Source organism: Gasterosteus aculeatus, chromosome 14 (assembly GCF_964276395.1).
Source record: "Gasterosteus aculeatus chromosome 14, fGasAcu3.hap1.1, whole genome shotgun sequence".
NCBI classification, from domain to species: Eukaryota; Metazoa; Chordata; class Actinopteri; order Perciformes; family Gasterosteidae; genus Gasterosteus; species Gasterosteus aculeatus.
The window spans coordinates 7,529,658-7,546,713 of NC_135702.1; the positions used below are offsets into that span (position 1 = coordinate 7,529,658).

The following is a 17,056-nucleotide window of genomic DNA, read 5'->3' on the forward strand; positions in this document are numbered from 1 at the left end:
GTCCACACTACGCAGTGTCAATGTAACACTTTTTAAAGTGTTGCCATTTTAACACTGTTATAGAGTTAATTTTAACACTTATATAGTTGAAATTTAACAATACTCAAGCGTTAGTTTCTCAACACCAGTGGGTAGTGTTAGAAATTAATACTCATCGGAGTCATTAATTAACTCTTATAGTGTGATGTGCATACTATAAAAGGAGTTGCCCCATTAACACTATAAAGTGTTATTGCTGCCCCGCCCCCCCACACAAAAAAAAAATCTTTAAATGAAATGTGAATAATTAGAAATACGAATGACAAGTTCACTACTTTAACATTTTTATTTCTTCAAATGCATCAACATTACCAAATCTTTTTTCATTGCTGTACATTTATCTAAATGTAACAATAAGGCACTATGTTCGCTCTTTGACTATTGTCATTAGAGCATTGCTTGTCAAATGGTCTAAAATAAGTCAGTGCCTTCACAGATATGACAGAAAACACATTCATTTGGTCTTCTATACAGTATGCACTAAAGTGGTCATCATAGTACATTGTTTGTACATTACAGGATATTATGAAAGCGTGCTGTTCATGTATTATAATATCACAGATCTTTTTGAACACAGGAAGATCATCGGTACATCCAGTGCATAAGTACAACCCAACCTGGTACTCAGTACCGTAATATCTGACCCACCTTGTACTTGTAACATTTGAACAGGCGTCCAAATGTAATGTCTAAAGCTGCCACTGATGTGTGTGCCTTGCACGGGAGTGGTTTTCGGTCGATAATAAGGTAGAACCTTTGGATATTCTTCTTTTGCTCACCGATGCAAAGGAGGAACGGTTGTTTGCGTCGACACTCTCAAGGAAGGTAGGAATTCTGGCTCCTTCCTGTAGGTCAGTTAAGAGACATAAATGACTATAACATCTTGATCACATTTCTGCAGATATACAGAGCAAAACTGTCTCAGAATCCCAACATCTATTAAGGGATTCTTGGTGTAGGAACTTTTGCATACCTTAAGATATCTAACAAGACGCCTGGTTGCTTGAGCTGAACTGATCTTGGTAGTTTTTTTCTGGCCCCTTGAAGTTGGAGGGAGTAGATGCAGCAGCAAAAGGATTGAAGACAGATCACTGTCCCATCCTAAAGGCATAAAAAATGTATTTATTTAGTACAACACTGAAATATATATTTCAAGAAAACGTTTTATACTGACCATTGTTATCTTCAGACTCAGATTCAGTTGCTGACAGCAACTCATCCATATTCTTTGCAGTCTTGCAGTCTGTGATGTTTGGCTTGAAGAAAGTTGACCACTTGGACAGGAACTTCTGAGACACTTCGTCACCAAACATCATTGAGAAATCCTGGTCGATCTACAAACAAGGAAAACAATATTTTAATATACAGGTTCAAGCATACATCACAAAATGAATGAAAGGTCAAATACTGAAATGGAAGATTGAAAAGAAGATTAAAGAGATTATAGTATAGTGCCGAAAAATATTATATTGTCCTGCACTGGACTATATTACTGTTCTACACTGGACAACTACAACCAAAGCAAAAGAGTTTTCTTACCAATCCAGGTACATCAAGAAAACGAGGGAACACATCCAGGAATGAAGATGATGCATCATCCCCAACCATCTTCTGTCGATACTGGAAAGTCTTCTTCTCTTTGACCACAGATTCATCGCTGGAATGTCTTATTGTAGATATCGCCTCCCTGCACTCCTCACCAAATAGCTGTTGGCAGGTTGATAGAGATTCTCGCCTGGTTTTTGGACCATCCTGAAGAACGGTCTTGGAACGACCCCGCAAGCCAGCAAAGGTGTTGCGTTGAACCGTCTTGATCCTCCGTGAAATGAAGCCAGTATTACCCTCAGGATCATAGTAGTGTTCCTTTTTAAAGAAAGACCCAAACAGAGGCATCTCATGCTTCAATTTAAGAATAAGTTACTCAACACAAAAATTGTAGACAGTGAATAGACTGCAAAACATTTTAAAAAACAGGTTGAAAATGCAAGGGTGAGCAACCTACAAAAACTCATCTGAAACAAGATGAGTACAAACTAGAAAAGTGAAGAAGATATTGAAATCACACTGATTTGGTTTTCAGATAGAACTTACATATCCAAGTTTGGAGAATGGATCACGGAGGTATGGAAAAAGAGTCACAATTCCCAGTGCATAATTGGTCCTTACACTTGACGGTGGAACCCTCCTTTAAAAATAAGTCATAGTTTACTTTTAAGCATGTATGTTTTGTAAGAATAAATACACCCTTACCACTTATACAGAACAGCATTATTTAGCTACAACACATGACATAACCAAGTGACCTGCAATTCTTACCCATGTAGCTCTATCATATCTGCAACCAGGATGTTCACCATTTGTTTACTAGTGTTTATTAGTGTTTTAGTCTTATCATACTCATTAAAGACTTCTTCACCCTTTGGATTGGCCCTCAGAACACCCTCAACCATCTGCCAAGAAATATTACATTGTTATGGCATGCTTACGGTAAAAATTAGTTTTTTTTTTAAAGAATTTAACTTTTCTAATGACATTACTTTATACTGCGAATACATTTACAAAAAATAATTAATTTTGGATTTCAAATGGATTTATTCAAAGCTCTACCTGTTTTGCTTCATTCTGGTCCATTAACCCTGTTGGGTTCTTTCTTTTTTTTCCTTTTTCTTGTGGACTCCAGAATAACGGTGGAATCAGATGAATGGGATAAAGCTGGGGATAGTGCAGTCTGTGCCACTACCAAGGATGAATGGGATGAAGTTGGGGACAGCGATGTCAATACAGAGGAGGATGCTTGATCTGCAACCAGCTCAACATCCAGATCTACAAAATGGCAGACAGAACAAAGACAATTTAAATGTACCTATCAGTAACAAAACAATCTCAATCTTAAATAAAGCATTTAAAAAGTACTAAGCATATTATATTCTTCCTTAATTACTACCCAGTGATAGATCATATGTATTTAAGACAATGATTGTCAAGTGTTACGCCACACATCGTATTTCTCACGCTGAAAAAAAAGTCCGCGCTGGCTCCCCTCCAACCTTCCAGACTGTGTCTGTAACCGTAACCGCTGCACGTAGTGTCCACGCCCGGTCAGCCGTAGCGTTCAGCCCCCCTCTTCAAAACTTCAGCCCTGCGGCGTTGAGTAACTATAAGCACAGTAAAACGTATTTGAGAAAGGAGTCCTTCCGATTAACTTTCCGATAGTAACTTCATATTAACTACCGACACTTCTGATAATCAAAATGTAATTTAGATATACATATACCCAGTCCTCGTATGAGAATATTTGCTTCCATGCAGCTAAGACGTGGGAACCGGTTCTGGCTCTTAGCTAGCCAGCTAACTAGCATTTATTTATTTGAAAGAATGTTGGCATTACTAAAGTACCGTCACGTAACTTAACGTTACATTAACAAACTTGAAACACTCAACAGGAATTCTATTTTGCTCACAGTCAGACTCAATAGACCAGTAAACAGAAAACGTGTGAAAGTAGAAGAAACAAACTCTTGCTAACGTTAGCTTGGCAAAATTAGCTTGCCAACGTTAGCTTGCCAGTTACCGTACAGTAGTTTGTCCGCTCTGGGCGTAGGTTACGGTTGCTAGCTAGCTGACATTAGCCTGGCTGCAGTAAAGGCGGCAGCATAACAGTTAACCTACATTAGAGCGGCTATAAATATATTACTAATGTCTAAATATATGTCCATCTGTATATAATAATAGCACTCATTAGGTTATCTAATTAACTGTTATTTACCGACACAATGCAACACGTTTTCTTCAATTTTGAACAAACTGTCCTCGAAAACGTTGTGCTGCTCGTTGCTCCAGTTGAGTTGTGCAGGTAAATTACTTGAATCCCGCCAGATTGTTGCTCTCACGAGATTATTGTTCGCGCGATGCCAGAGGGTAGTCACTCCTTACACCCGAGCTGAGAGACTGACGACCCATAGAGTTGGTTTCACAATAACAGTAATAACACTCCATTTTGACACCAACTCTTTTGTGGTGCAGTGTGAAATCAAACAGATTTAACAACATAGAGATTTAGATCAATTCCAAATAGAGTTCGATTGACTCTATCTTTATCAACACCAGAAATTTAACTCTGCTCAATTTGCTGTGCAGGAGCAGCGGTGGAGCCTTTGGCCGACCCGACCGCTGATTCCCCCCCCCTCGTATTAATCTTTCATATCCAGGGCTAAATATGAGCCGAGTTGATGTGACGCTGCGTCTGTGTCGAGGGGGCGGGGGGCAGACTTAGTAGAGGGGGGGGAGGGGGGAAGGCCTGTTGAGGTTAAGTGCTCTGGTGTCTGCGACTCGGGGGACTTGGGGAGAAGAAACAGGAAAGGGGGGAGGGCATGGGGGGTCGGGGGGGGCAGCTTAAAGAAAGGAAGAGAACAGGGAGGACAACCGAGAGATCATCACCATGATGGGAGAACCCTCGAAGCCCGAAGTAAGGTTCTACCACACGCACGGACACATGCGTGCGCGTGTGCAGGTGGTGAGCCTCAAACGAAAGCTTGCCTAATCCGGACAGCTCTCATGTTTCTGTTTTCGCAGATCCACGGCCTCCTCTCAGAGGCGGGGGGGGGGGGGGGGGGGGGGGGGGGGGGGCGCAGGCAGAATGTTCCAGCTATTGTCATCAAAGGGAAGTTTGTGCAGTTTTTTTTTTTTTCTTGGCGACCGCAGATCGTCACGCGGCTGTGTGTGGTTCCATGTTGCCGGTGGTTTGTGAGGGGAGTGCTGGGAGTGCGTTGGAGCGTGCAGCAATTCGGTCTCTTTTATTTGTTTCTCGCTCCGCACTTACACACACAAAGCAAAGGGCCCCGCTGTGGTGCTAGATTATACGTCGCTAGACGCTGATCGAAGCCTGCGTCTGTATCTCCCTGCGTGCGTGAGCGTGTGCACGGAGCAGAACGCGCCCTGATCGTCATATCAAAACGATAACGAGAAGAAAAGTCAACATTGTTTTGTGCCACGCGCCATTAACAACAGCAGAATCCATAATCAAATTCATTTTCCACCGGCTTTATTTAATAAAGTGGGATAGGTCTCCAGAAGGCTACTTAGCATTAATGGTGGTCATTAAAGAAGACTGGCACAATCCCCAGGGAGAGGAATTAGGGATGAACTGGGGGGAACGAGAAGTGCTTAGAACTGTTTTAATCTTTTTCAAAAGTCCAAAGATCCTCAATGCATCTCGAAGTATTGATGCCGCTGTGAGCTTTTCATCCACCGCCGTGGATGTAAACAAGTCATTAGGAAGGGGGCAGGACGCCTGCTGAGTGGCAGGGACAGCGGGGGTTCCAGGGATGGCTGGGAAACATGTTAACTACGCTGCATCACGACCTCGCTCTCCCTCTTGATCCTCCGTTCCACTTCCATCCACTCATCAGCCCGCATCCCAGTCACAGCACCCACCCTTTCTATCCCCTTTCCTGTCACCTGGTGATTGAGTCTGAAGCAGCTTTCAACCCCCCCCCCCCCCCCCCCCCCCTCATGGTGCACTTCTTCTTGCATCTTATTCCTCTTTTTCAACCCACCTTGTTACCTTTTCTTTTCTCGCTTTGCCGGGCTGCCTCCTCTCACACATTCCTGCTCTCACAATCAATAACCCACCGCGCCCTCTCCGCAGCTTCCTGCATTTCCTCCTGCGCGGCGTCTCACTTCTCCTTTTAAGACGTCTTCCTTCCCTCATATCAACCCATTTCCATTCGCCTCCATCACTCTGGAGACACGACCTCTTCAAGTACCTCCTTTTTTCTCCCCTTTCTACCTACTGTATCGCCTCTTTGCCCCTCGGATTCATACCACTAAGAGCGTCGTGTTGATGATACCTCGGGGTCACCCAGTTATCTTGTCTTGGCCAGTGGTCAGTAAACCGCTGTTGTTTGATGGACTTTGATTGCTGCGACACCATTTAAGATCTGAAAAATAGATAGAAGATACAATTTTAAATACAAATTGACAGAAGGAGCAGAGAAGCCAATCAACCATATATGTCTCATGGATATTGAAATATATGTTCAGCAGCAGCATTTGAAAACATATTCCATAAGTCTTGAAGCCAAGGTAAATATTTAAGAGGGGAATGATGGTTTTCTTGGTTCTTGTTAGAACTATTAACTCGTGTGTCACTCCAGCTATTTGATTAAGATCATTTATTGCAGATTTAGTTATTGCCTGGATCTGGCTGCTGAAGCTCATATGTGAATCAATAAAGAAGCAAGCCAATCAAACGTTTCATTTATAGGATATTATATTTTTCATATTAAAAGGATTTAAGTATTCCCTTTTTGAAATGAAGATAATCCGCACTTTTCCAGTCAATCAATAAATAGTCTATAGTATTAAACAGCATCAAAAGGTTGGACTAACATCAAGGTGCACCAACACTAATGTAATTAAAGTATTTTATAAGATAAGAAAAGTGTTTCATTAATAAAAAGGAACATTAATAAACAGTAGAAGTAAAATATAAACATTTTACAAAATAAATAATGCCGTTGCAACACCATTGAAGAATAGAACGCAATGGCGATAAGAGTAAAGTCAATAAATAAAGTAAAAATACATCACAATGATTAAATACAAGAGTAAAAAGTCATTAAAATGATAAATGATAATAAAGTGTATACGAAGTGATACCATAATCCGTACCCAATGGAAACTAAAATGGAAACGTAATATTGATGATATTGAGTGGGATATTTTTAATACGAATGGCGATACTGCACATAGATGTGAGCTTTGCAAGTGAAGTTGAAATGTTATATTGCACATGATGTTGTTATTATTGTTATTTGTGTAATTAGGCCAATTGGCATTTTAAAAGGTTGCTGAAAGGAATTAGAACAGCTTTCTGAATATTTGTAGAATAAAAGGGAGATGAGTCTTTCGTTAATTACTCTAGAAAGATCCAGGTTGCCCTTTTTTGTAGTGCCTTAACAACTTCAGTAAGTGATTTTGAAAAATATGTCTTTAGCACAATTAGCACTCTCGACAAGCGAAACGTGTTGCCATTGGTAAGTATCATAAATTCTGTGGATTTTTCTCACCCATTTTAAGGGAAGCTTAAAAATGTGAGTGTAAAATCATGACGCCAAAAGGAAATGTGATTTACGATGCAAAAGTAGGTATTTGTAGGTCACTTGTGTGTTTCGGGAATTCCCATATGCAAAACATTACCTGAACTCAACATGCCCAACGCGTTTATTGTGCTTTTAACTTGAATTTATCTTCTGTCAACCTTCTAGATCTCTTTTCATTCAAAGGCATGTTTAGTCGAGTTGTCTTCTGCCTTCGCTACTTCCAGCAAGTCAGTTAAGCTGGGATTAGTGTCTCTTTGTCCCCCTGACTGGCACCGCCGACTTTGTGACGGACCTGAGAGGCACCGGAGTCCCATCAGATCAGCCTCACTAATTAACAGTTTAAAGGAACCCTGGGCGAGAGTCGGGAGAAAAGCTTTCAGCCCCCTTCAAAAAGCCATTAAAAGGGAACTGGGAGGGGAACTAAGTGACACAAGAGGGGCGTTGTGCACTTTTATAGCTGGCATGGAACCCGAGTCCTTTGTGTATGTGTGTGTGTTTATGTGGCGGTGAGAGGAGGGAGAGAGATTACGAGGTCCCGTGTTTATGGCACAGGTCAGTCGGGAACGAGGAGCCTTCTGAGGAATCCCCGACACGAGCAACTTAACCTCTTGACCTCTGCGTACCGAGCTCAATCAGAGATCGCAAACAGAGATTCTAGAGGGGGGGAAAAAGAAGAATACGGGGAGGATCAAAAAGACAACTTAACATACCGAGGGGGAAGATCCCGGACCACACCGTCATGGGACCCTCCGTCTGGCTTGCTGGTTGACATTCATACCCATGGAAGCAGCTTCTAGTGTTTCTACTTCTACTTCTTCTGATGCAGCCACTGGTTCTGCAACAGCAAACAGCTCTGTAGCATCCGATTGAAGAGTCTTTATAAGGTGCTCATCCGTAGTGCAGCACTAATGAGCGCCGCTTTCTACATCGGCCACGAATGGTGGATGTGATGCACGTCACCTTTTCCTTTTTCCTTAATCTCTAACCAGTGCGTTATGTGATTGTGTGTGTCACTGTCTGTGATTGCTGGCGTTGTAATTAGACGAAGGGCTATTATCCAGTAAAGATGTTTTCCCTCACAGACCAGCAGAACACTCGCCTTGAGGATTTTGCGGAGCTGAGAGTTAATAATAGAAACGTTCAGGTTGAGCAGAGGCGCTATTTCCACAGGGCTTCGTTTAGTAATGAAAAGCCCCCGTCAATGCGCAGTGGACAATCACACACACACACACACACACACACACACACACACACACACAGAACATTGCATACCCTGACACAAAATGGCAGTGTTGACTCCTCGTCATCAATGACTTTTTACCGGTTAAAATCACATCCCCATTCAAAATGTGCACCTAATGTTCTAATCTTGTGTTCAAAATTCACCCTGCAATCCAATTTAATTTTGCCTCACATATATTGTGCTACTAACGCGCAGAAAATACATTTAAACAGATGCACAGACACGTTGGAGTTGCGGGGATGCCTCGGTGTGATGTATGGGCTTCATTTCCCCCCCACGGGCCGTCTCCAGCTCGGCACAAGACAGACAGAGGAAATGAAAGCTGGGGAATGTGTCTCCCAATGGTGCCATTGTTTCTGCCCGGTGAGCTCTGAATTAACACATTTATTAAAGTGCCGGGTTGAGACCTCCACTTATCGGCAGAACTGCTTGAGAGGGAATGTGTGCTATGTGTTTTTTTAAAAGTGCAAATTGAATTGAAAGCTGCAGATCAGCGAATTAAAAGGTTGGGAAATTAAAAGGAGGCTGTCACTGCTCCCATCATTCCCGTATTTACACTGAGGGACCGGAGAAAACGAGACACACGCACACTCGAAGAAATGGTGCGTGGATTTATTCTCATTTGACAGTGTTTGCATGTAATGGTACGTAGTCTCAACATACAGAGAGCGTTTACCGCTCCTCTGTATACATTTCCTCTGTTTTTGCGTAGCTGGTCAGGAAGTCACAGCTGTCAACATTCGTCACTTCAAAGAAAGTCACACTGAAAGACACATGCTGGAGGAGGTGGCAGAAGTCGTGGCTTAAAGGATTGGGTTTGCACGGGGCATTTAGTGTCATTTCTCTCTTTTTTTTCTCCCCCCCCTCCCACAAGGTTTTATTTCCCGGCTCCGTGATGCTTTAGCCTTTTGAAACCGACACATCCCTGTTGATTTGAGCATAATTTGGCACAAAGCGGCAATATTAACTAGAAAGAAAGTCAACCCAGTGAACACATGGGTCGCATGCATCACCCTCGCACACACAGAGGAAACTAATTTAGGGCCCCCGACAGAATGTGGTACGTGGCAACAGTCAACATCCAAAACACTCACTCTTCAACTGGAACGGAGGATCTGTCGTTAGCTCCCCAGCAAACATGTCAACATGCAGTCAAGGTTTAGAGGGGGAGCAGAGCAGGAAACACCCCTGATTGGTGATTGGATTGGCTCATAAACTGTTGTATACCAACTGCACTGATTCTTGATCAGACTCAGATGTGCAGGCTCGAGAAGCTGTGTAGCCTCAGTGGTACGAAACCCCTGTTTGGTCTCAGACTCATTTCCTGTGGCGTTTTCCCCTGCGCGCTCTTCAAGCCGCGCTGCTGCTTCTGTCTCGGGGCAGGAAGGTAAATGCAGTGGCTTTGATTTGATGCCTGAGCAACAATCCTTAACTTTGCCCTCCAGTCCTTTTTTTTTTTCTCCTACAGTGATGTCTCAGGGGCACCTCATCTCCTGTCTCTCTCACTCCTTCATCCGTCCTGCCTCCGCTTCTAACCCCACGGCTGCCTCAGTCAGCCGGTCTAATGGAGCCCATTACTACCCCTTTAAATCTTAAAGGTGCTGGTTAACCCTTTATTGATGTTCAGAGACCCCTCAGCTGCCTGCAGGCTGACCAGACTGTAAATCTTGTACCCGTGCTTGATCAGCTGCTCGCAGGGAAGCTTTGACCGAAAACAGGCCCGATCATTAGACAAAAAGGAAAAGAAAACGTAACTGGAACCATTTGTCAGGAACTGAACTGTGATGTGTTTTCCTCTGGATTTCGGAATCCTTTGTTCTGCTTCAAATGCTGTTGCCTCCTGGTGCCTGCGGCCACTAGAGATGGGACCCACGCAACATTTTGTAGTTCTCCAATTTACACAATAATGCGCGAGTTAAAATGGTTAAAAGTACTTGACTTTTCTGGTGTGCTTTTATATCTGCATCTGATTTAGTTACAGCTCGAGGCGTGTGTTCATTTTAAGCTTTCCGTGGCATGCTGGTAATAATACGTTACAGCTGAATTCAGCCGTTGTGTCCCTACATCAGATGGATCAGCCTCCGTGGCGATGGGTAATCCGACAACACATTAGCCGTGATCTTATGAGGCTCGTTCACTGCAATATGAGAAGGACCTAAACGGCCAAAGAGGGAAAAGAGGGAGAAACGAGTGCAAGAGCAGTGGTTGCGAGTGAACGGTGACAGGCATCTAGATCATGCTTCTCGGATCATTTCCCCCTCCATATTGAAGTTTATGGTTTGTAGATTCTGCTGCAGTAAAGAACCCATTTTCTCAGTCAGATTGGAGCTTTTGATTGATTTCTTCTCAGCCATAGAATATCTCACAGATGCTCACTCTGTGTTCCTCTGAGTGTTTGCATTACCGAGACGGACTCAAGCCTTAAAACCATCAGCGGATCTCCCCCGAGGCCCGCGGAGCTCTATAAAGTCTGGAGAGCTTGTCCAAATATCTAATAACCTCATCTTTGGTCTTTAGGCTACATCCCACTCTCATCCTGCTCATCTCTCCTTTCCCCCCTAAGCCCTTCGATGGAAACCAAAAACCGAAAAATATGCTGGTTCACATGCAATATCCCAGTCCGACCACCCCCATTGGTATTCATACGCAGCAAGTACATCCACACGACAGGTGGCTTCAACTGTGGCCCAATGAACGACATAGGACTTCTTCTCTTGCTTTTTCTCCTCCGGCTTTCCTCAAGCCCTGCGCTCAAAAGGCCAGCCATATCCTTTTACCCCAGGCGAGTTTCTCTCATGGTCTGGGACATGTTAGCCAGCTGCCAAATGAAAGGGGATAAATCACGCAAATGAAAACAAATAGTACCAGGTCTGCTTTGCCCTAATTGAAGCTGGTCCCCTCCTCCGTAAACTCTACTGTGATCTACATACTTGATGGTGCTGCCGGAAACATGTGTTCCTCCTGAATTCCTCCGTCTCTGAAGCAGAGCCATGTGCGGATGCAGGGGGGGGTCGGACCTTCTGGGGTGCTCACTCTTTCTCTGTCGTTAAATGTTCTCTGTTTATGTTCCTACAAAAGAGAAAAGGCTACTTTACAGAAGATGCGCTTTAAAGTTGTACTTTTTAAATGCATGTTGCATGCATGAATGAATGTTTGTGTTAATTTGGCTAATTTATGTTTCTCTCTCTCTCTCTCTCTCTCTCTCTGTTTTTTGTCCTCGTTTTCACATCTTCCCCCATCTGGTGACTCCACTGCTTACAGGTAAGCATGTTTTTGAATACATATATTTTTGCTACGTTATATATATATTATATCTGGAAAGTTCTATACATAAGAACTATACATGCATGCACCAAAAGTCATGTTTTAAGAGAGTGAACATAACTGGAGAGACAGTCTAATGAGTGTTGGCTGTCTACTAACTTAATGAGATATATGCCATGTGTTGCTGAGACTTTCTCATTCATATTTTAATGTCTGTGTCAGGGTGACAATTTTATTTGTAATTCGGGGAGATAAGAATGCCAGCTGTGAATGGTTTGTGCGTATGTTCGCGAGCGCCTGCGCTCTACATTTGGTGTGAAAATATCCCTATTCGCCGACTGCAAATGAGACAATAATGAATCTGCATGGACCCGTCAATACGACGAGGAGTTTCTCACATGTGCATATTCACCATCCGCTGCCCGCCGATTGGCTGAAAAAACCCGCCGTGTCTCCGCTCCGCCGTAGTCCTCATCATCGCAAGGGTTCAGAAGTTCCTCTCCACTTTACCGCGGAGCCTAAGAGTCGCTCGTTTGTTGTACAGTCGGAGCCTGAAGTGCCCTCCAGCAGCGGCGATATCTGCTCTGCCAGAATGTATCTGTGCACTTCTGCAGAGGGAGAACAGAAAGGCTCACTGACCCATGGACCAGTTCAATTAGCATTCGCCAACGACACCTGCTCTCCCCAGCGGCACGCTGTGCCAGTGCGTGCACACGCACCAGTGTCTATGTGTGTCTGTCTATGTGTTCTGCGGGTATTACTGCACATTGCCATTAAATATTAAAAGACGAGGCTGGGAGTGCGCTGGGGTAGACCTCCTGTTCCCCGCCCTCATCAAAAATAAAAGGACAGCAACTGTAAAGTATTTGGAAGATGTAAAAGGGAGAGGGGTGGTAGAAGAAATGGTTTCACAATATGTAAAAGGAAGTAACAGCGGAAATATGGACTAAAAAACAACAAAGTGAATTAAAGTAATTATTGAAGTATTAATGTTGCGGTTTTGGTTTGTTTTTACTTTACTGAACAAGAGCTGCAAACTTTACAACACCTGCCGCCAAACCCGGTCAGCTTTAGAAGAAAAGACAGACAGTGGTGAAATGAGGGTTAGAGGTCAGAAAGTGGAGCCCCCCCAGCTCGTAATGGCTTTAACCCCTGACTCTCAACCGTGTCTTGAGTCGTCTCTTAATGCGGCGTGACTGACAGCTCGGCGGCGCTTCGCATTCTTACGTCTGCGTCTCTCTCAGTCTGAAATAGGATCCAAAATAAAACCGCAACACCGAGCATCACCCTGTAAATTCTATTTTGTCTACTTTTTGTACCTTGTGCCTTGTGCCACAACCTTATTATTTGGAACGCGTCGTCAGCATGATGCAAAATGCTGAAAGTTTTGACTTCCAGGAAGCTCCCTACTGTTGGGCGCCATTTGTGCTTCCGTTGAAGCCCACAGTCCCAGTTTTCTCTCTAATGGAACGGAGGACTTCAAACGCGACTAATTGTTATCTGTTTGTTTGTTAATGCGCCTCTTGTTTCCATGCTGTCGGGAACAGATGTGCGTGATGAGCTTTGTGAAGTGGCGGAGATATGCGGTGGGACGAGCCTAATCAGTAGCACAATTATAAGTAGTGGAGTGCATCATCTGCATGAGCTGAGGAGGAAAAGAAAGTTGTCGTTGCTGTTGTTTTCGATTTGCCGTATACTTGAATATGCCTTTGAAAAGAGGCTCTGTGCCCAGCAGATGAATAACTGATATGGATGTGTTGAAGAACATCCGTCCTTTAGCCTGACCAGCCTGTGCGACACAGCAGAGAAAGAAGCAGAGGTGTATATTGAAATGGGACTGAAATGAGGATGGATCGGTTGTTGAGGGATGAAGGGAGGTGACTTGCCTCCTGACCTCCTCACTTATCCTGTGTGGTGATGCCTGAGGACTTCTTTGAAGGACGTGACCCCAGAAATCAGTGTGATAGATTCTCCTGGCCTGTGAACACTTACTGGGTCAATGAAGTGTCATGTAGGATATGCTCAAATCGTTAGGCTTAGGTATTTTATTGTATATAGAGCTCCAGATTTGTTTATTATTCCAGTTTTAAACTGTTCCATTAGACCTTGTTGACTTTGTGGTTGACTTTGTTAATTAATTGCACATTTCATACCACAAGCTCTTACGCAGCCAGGCTTCTATCTGCGATTCCTGGGCGACCTCGCTTTACCCCTTTAGCGTTCCAATTTGTTATGAATATCTTACAAATAGGTACAGTCTTCCTCAAAAAGAGTTATTTCATGTTTACAGCAGATTGCAGATCGGATCGTACTCAGGGGAGACAGCATGTACATGTGTGAGTTTAGGACCAGCAGACCACACATATTTATTGTCTGAGTACTGTGGCCTTTGGGACACTGCATTCTGGCACCGGGTCCTGGATGGCACCCAGAATGCACTGGGTCCTGAGGTCATGTTAGAGTGGCACACAGGTTGGCGGTAGAGGACACCGACTCCTCTGTCGCAGCAGCAGCAGCATAGAAACACATTAAACTGTGGGGTCTCAAATAGAAAAACATTCAAGCATGCTCCAGTTTAACACAATTACCAGTGTTTGGTAAGTACATCTTCCCAAAAGCATAATTTGATTGGGATATTTGGAGGGAGTCACGTTAATAACATAATGTGGAATTTTCTGTTCTTATTGGAGCTTATTGGATTTATAATGCGCGTGTCTCTTCCTAGAAAGTGAACCCCCTGTTTTAGTTCCTGGGTGCTTAATGCTTATTGGATTCTTAAATTCCCCTAATTACAAATGCAAAGAAATAGATCTTAAGAAAGGTTGTTTGCAATCTTTTCTTTACTTGAAATCCCCTTCTTTAGCTTTTATTTTATCACCCTCTGTTCTTACTTCCTTATCCCCCATCAAACTCTGAAAAGCAGTTTTTACTGCTCATAAAGGTGGATTTACACCTTTGTGCTGATGCGTACCTTCACCGTATAGTTTTCTACAATGTCTCCTTCCTTTAAATCATACACAGAGCCTCTGCATGCCACAAGAACATTTAATTGGTCTGCATAGTCTTCATTATATTTCCTCACAGAGCGGTAGAGGTAATCGTATTTGCCTATTTAGAGCTGAATTTATTTTTCGCTCATCTAGAAAAGTAAGCGCAGACCTTCTATTCTACATTATAGTTACCAGTTGGTATCAAAAAGTGAATACAGAGAAAATGTAAATGCCATTGCTTTGGGCTTTTCTCTGCAAATTAATGCATAACACCAGGCTACCGAGCACTATAAATCATTTGCTACTATTTTGGCACCTACAGCTTTCTTATATCCATACACTACTGTTCAGGAAATGAGGATTCCCGTATGTAAAGCAATAGCGCTCATTCTTCCTCTCCCTTCCCTGATTAAAGTAATGGAAAACTCAAGCTAAATCTCAGCAGAGACCAAGTCCATTCCCCCTCTCTGTGGGCTGTCTGGAAAGGCCACACATTGAAATTACATTTTTCTTTACCACACAGCACGTCGGAGCTCCGCACACTTCACACCACTTGTGTGTTCTGAATGCAGAAAGAACCCTCCGCCGTATGCGATTGAGATTTTGAAGTGTGTGCACATCTCTGCGCATTTCGAACCTCTCTGGCGCTTGTGCGCGCTTTTGTTTGCCAGCGCTCACACTGTGGCAGTCGGAGCTCTCTTTGTGGAGTGCGAGTGTGTCCCACAGCGGTGTATAGGAGATAATGGAGGCAGACAGAGTTTAATGTAAAGCCCTATAAACAGCCATAAATCCCATGGGGAATACAGCACTGATAGGAAACATGGCCACTTTCATGTTATATTGCCTTTAATATGCCGCTGTTGACACACTGCGCAGCACATGGTGGCCTAAACCACGTTTAGAAGAAATATATAAAATTACTGTTTCAAAAAGACATTAGAGAAGATATGACCCGGGCAATTGGAGGTGCTCGGTGGTGGTGCCCCCCCACCCGTCACTGCGATCATTTTAAACAGTTATACATTATTTCAGTGTGTAAGAGATTGAAAGTGACACCACGGCGATTTTATCAGTCTTCCCCCCAGAATTGTGTCATTAATCCGAGCGCACCTTCTTTATTACTCCTATTATTAACACAAGGACAAACAAATAGACACAATCCGACGCCGACCCTCTGGTTTCCCCTTTTCTGTTGATGAAGGAAGGACAGCAGGCTCTCCGTAGGCTCAGTGATTACGGCAAAGTTATGATAATGTTTAGTGCAGCCCAGTGGTGCTCGCATGACCAGATACACCATTAATCATTCTGTCGAGAACCGAGGGGAGGCAGGGCTGGGCAGGAGATGGGGAGGAGAGAGGGGGAGGGGAGAGAGGGGTGGGGGGGGTGGAACGGGGTCGGCCGGAGGGGAGGCCAGTGACAGTTCGGCAAGGTGATGTGAGCTGAACTACTGGCCTGTGGTGAAGTCCTCCCCCCCACCTTCTCCTCATGTCACGCCATCCCTGCCTCCTCAGCCACCGCTCCCCGCCATCTTCCTCCGTCTTACCAGCCGCGTTTCCGTCCTCGCACAACAGATTGTTACAACGCACGCGTGACGTTAGGTCGAAATTGTTCAGGCGTGTTTGTGTGACAATTGAAATGTGCGTTGAGTATATTTTGCATGTTAATGTTAATGAAAGATTTCTGGCGTTATGAAGCTCAGACCCACTTGAATTGACCCATACGGCAATTTGATTATGTCTGTAAGATAACACAACCAATACAAGCATATAACTAGACTCAGAGTCTGCTCCTCGGATAAAGGCGCAGCTAGCGTGACCAAAAAGTAAATAATGTTGTTTTTATAGGTAATAATCTTCTTACTGATTTCAGGTAATGTCATCCAGAATTATACATGTCAGTTAATGTATTTGTACACGCGTGTCTATCTTTGTGTGCATGTGAGTGTGCTTTACAGACACCACTTGTAACTCGATCGCTTCAAGTTTGCGTGTGTAGTTTTCTTTGCTAATGTGATCTGACAGTAAATGTCACTGTAGCGGCTCTTCGTGTTAGCTGTCGAGTCAAAACCTTTTATGTTTCCAATTTAGTTTCAGGATTACATGCTCTTTAATGGGATGAGTACACACACCCCTTGATTTATGAAACCGTCTCACAACCGGAGCAGATTAATTGAAACAACAGATGGTCATCCGACTAAAAATGAACAAAAATAAAACGGTAAACTCCCGCCGTCATGTAGTCGCTCACGCAGCTTCTCAAAGATAACAAATAATAGAAAATGCATTTTTGAAATCATTTCTTTTGTGAAGCTGCTGTGAATGTCGATATGAGTCGGAAACAGCAGTGGTCATTCCTCAACACAACCGCGGGGATAATTGGTTTATAGGAAAACATCCTTTGGTAGATTTTCAAACATT

The 17,056-nt window shown here is 43.5% G+C and overlaps 2 protein-coding genes and 1 long non-coding RNA gene across 7 annotated transcripts in view; 2 read left to right on the forward strand and 1 right to left on the reverse strand.

The window, feature by feature from the left end:
• unc5cb (unc-5 netrin receptor Cb) overlaps nucleotides 1-17,056 on the forward strand; it is a 99,169-nt gene that overhangs the window by 26,729 nt on the left and 55,384 nt on the right. For 3 of the 5 annotated variants that reach the window (XM_078087811.1, XM_078087813.1, XM_078087814.1), the window contains exon 1: nucleotides 10,701-11,646. The exons of the other annotated variants lie outside the window; for them this stretch is intronic. In XM_078087811.1, coding sequence (XP_077943937.1) covers nucleotides 11,535-11,646 — 112 coding nt within the window. In that variant the 5' untranslated portion in view covers nucleotides 10,701-11,534. Of the gene's footprint in view, nucleotides 1-10,700; nucleotides 11,647-17,056 lie in introns of those variants that run through there. 5 annotated transcript variants of the gene reach the window in all.
• LOC144388206 (uncharacterized) lies at nucleotides 312-2,786 on the reverse strand. The gene is made up of 7 exons (XM_078087816.1): nucleotides 2,647-2,786; nucleotides 2,356-2,489; nucleotides 2,131-2,224; nucleotides 1,579-1,902; nucleotides 1,214-1,373; nucleotides 1,013-1,140; nucleotides 312-884 (listed from the first exon to the last, which is right to left on the reverse strand). The coding sequence occupies exons 1-7, from the start codon at nucleotides 2,668-2,670 to the stop codon at nucleotides 729-731; spliced, it is 1,020 nt and encodes a 339-aa protein (XP_077943942.1). The 5' UTR covers nucleotides 2,671-2,786; the 3' UTR covers nucleotides 312-728.
• Nucleotides 1,690-2,948, forward strand: LOC144388207 (uncharacterized). The gene is made up of 2 exons (XR_013452484.1): nucleotides 1,690-1,831; nucleotides 2,720-2,948. It is a non-coding gene; the product is annotated as an uncharacterized LOC144388207 (long non-coding RNA).

What these genes read in the sequence shown, in the direction of transcription:
- LOC144388206 (XM_078087816.1), bottom strand. Translation starts at nt 2,670, where the DNA reads ATGGACCAGAATGAAGCAAAACAG. An exon ending in ACCAGAATGAAGCAAAACAG is followed by an intron (nt 2,490 to 2,646) that starts GTAGAGCTTTGA and finishes ATTTCTTGGCAG; the next exon opens with ATGGTTGAGGGTGTTCTGAG. An exon ending in TTCTTGATGTACCTGGATTG is followed by an intron (nt 1,374 to 1,578) that starts GTAAGAAAACTC and finishes CCTTGTTTGTAG; the next exon opens with ATCGACCAGGATTTCTCAAT.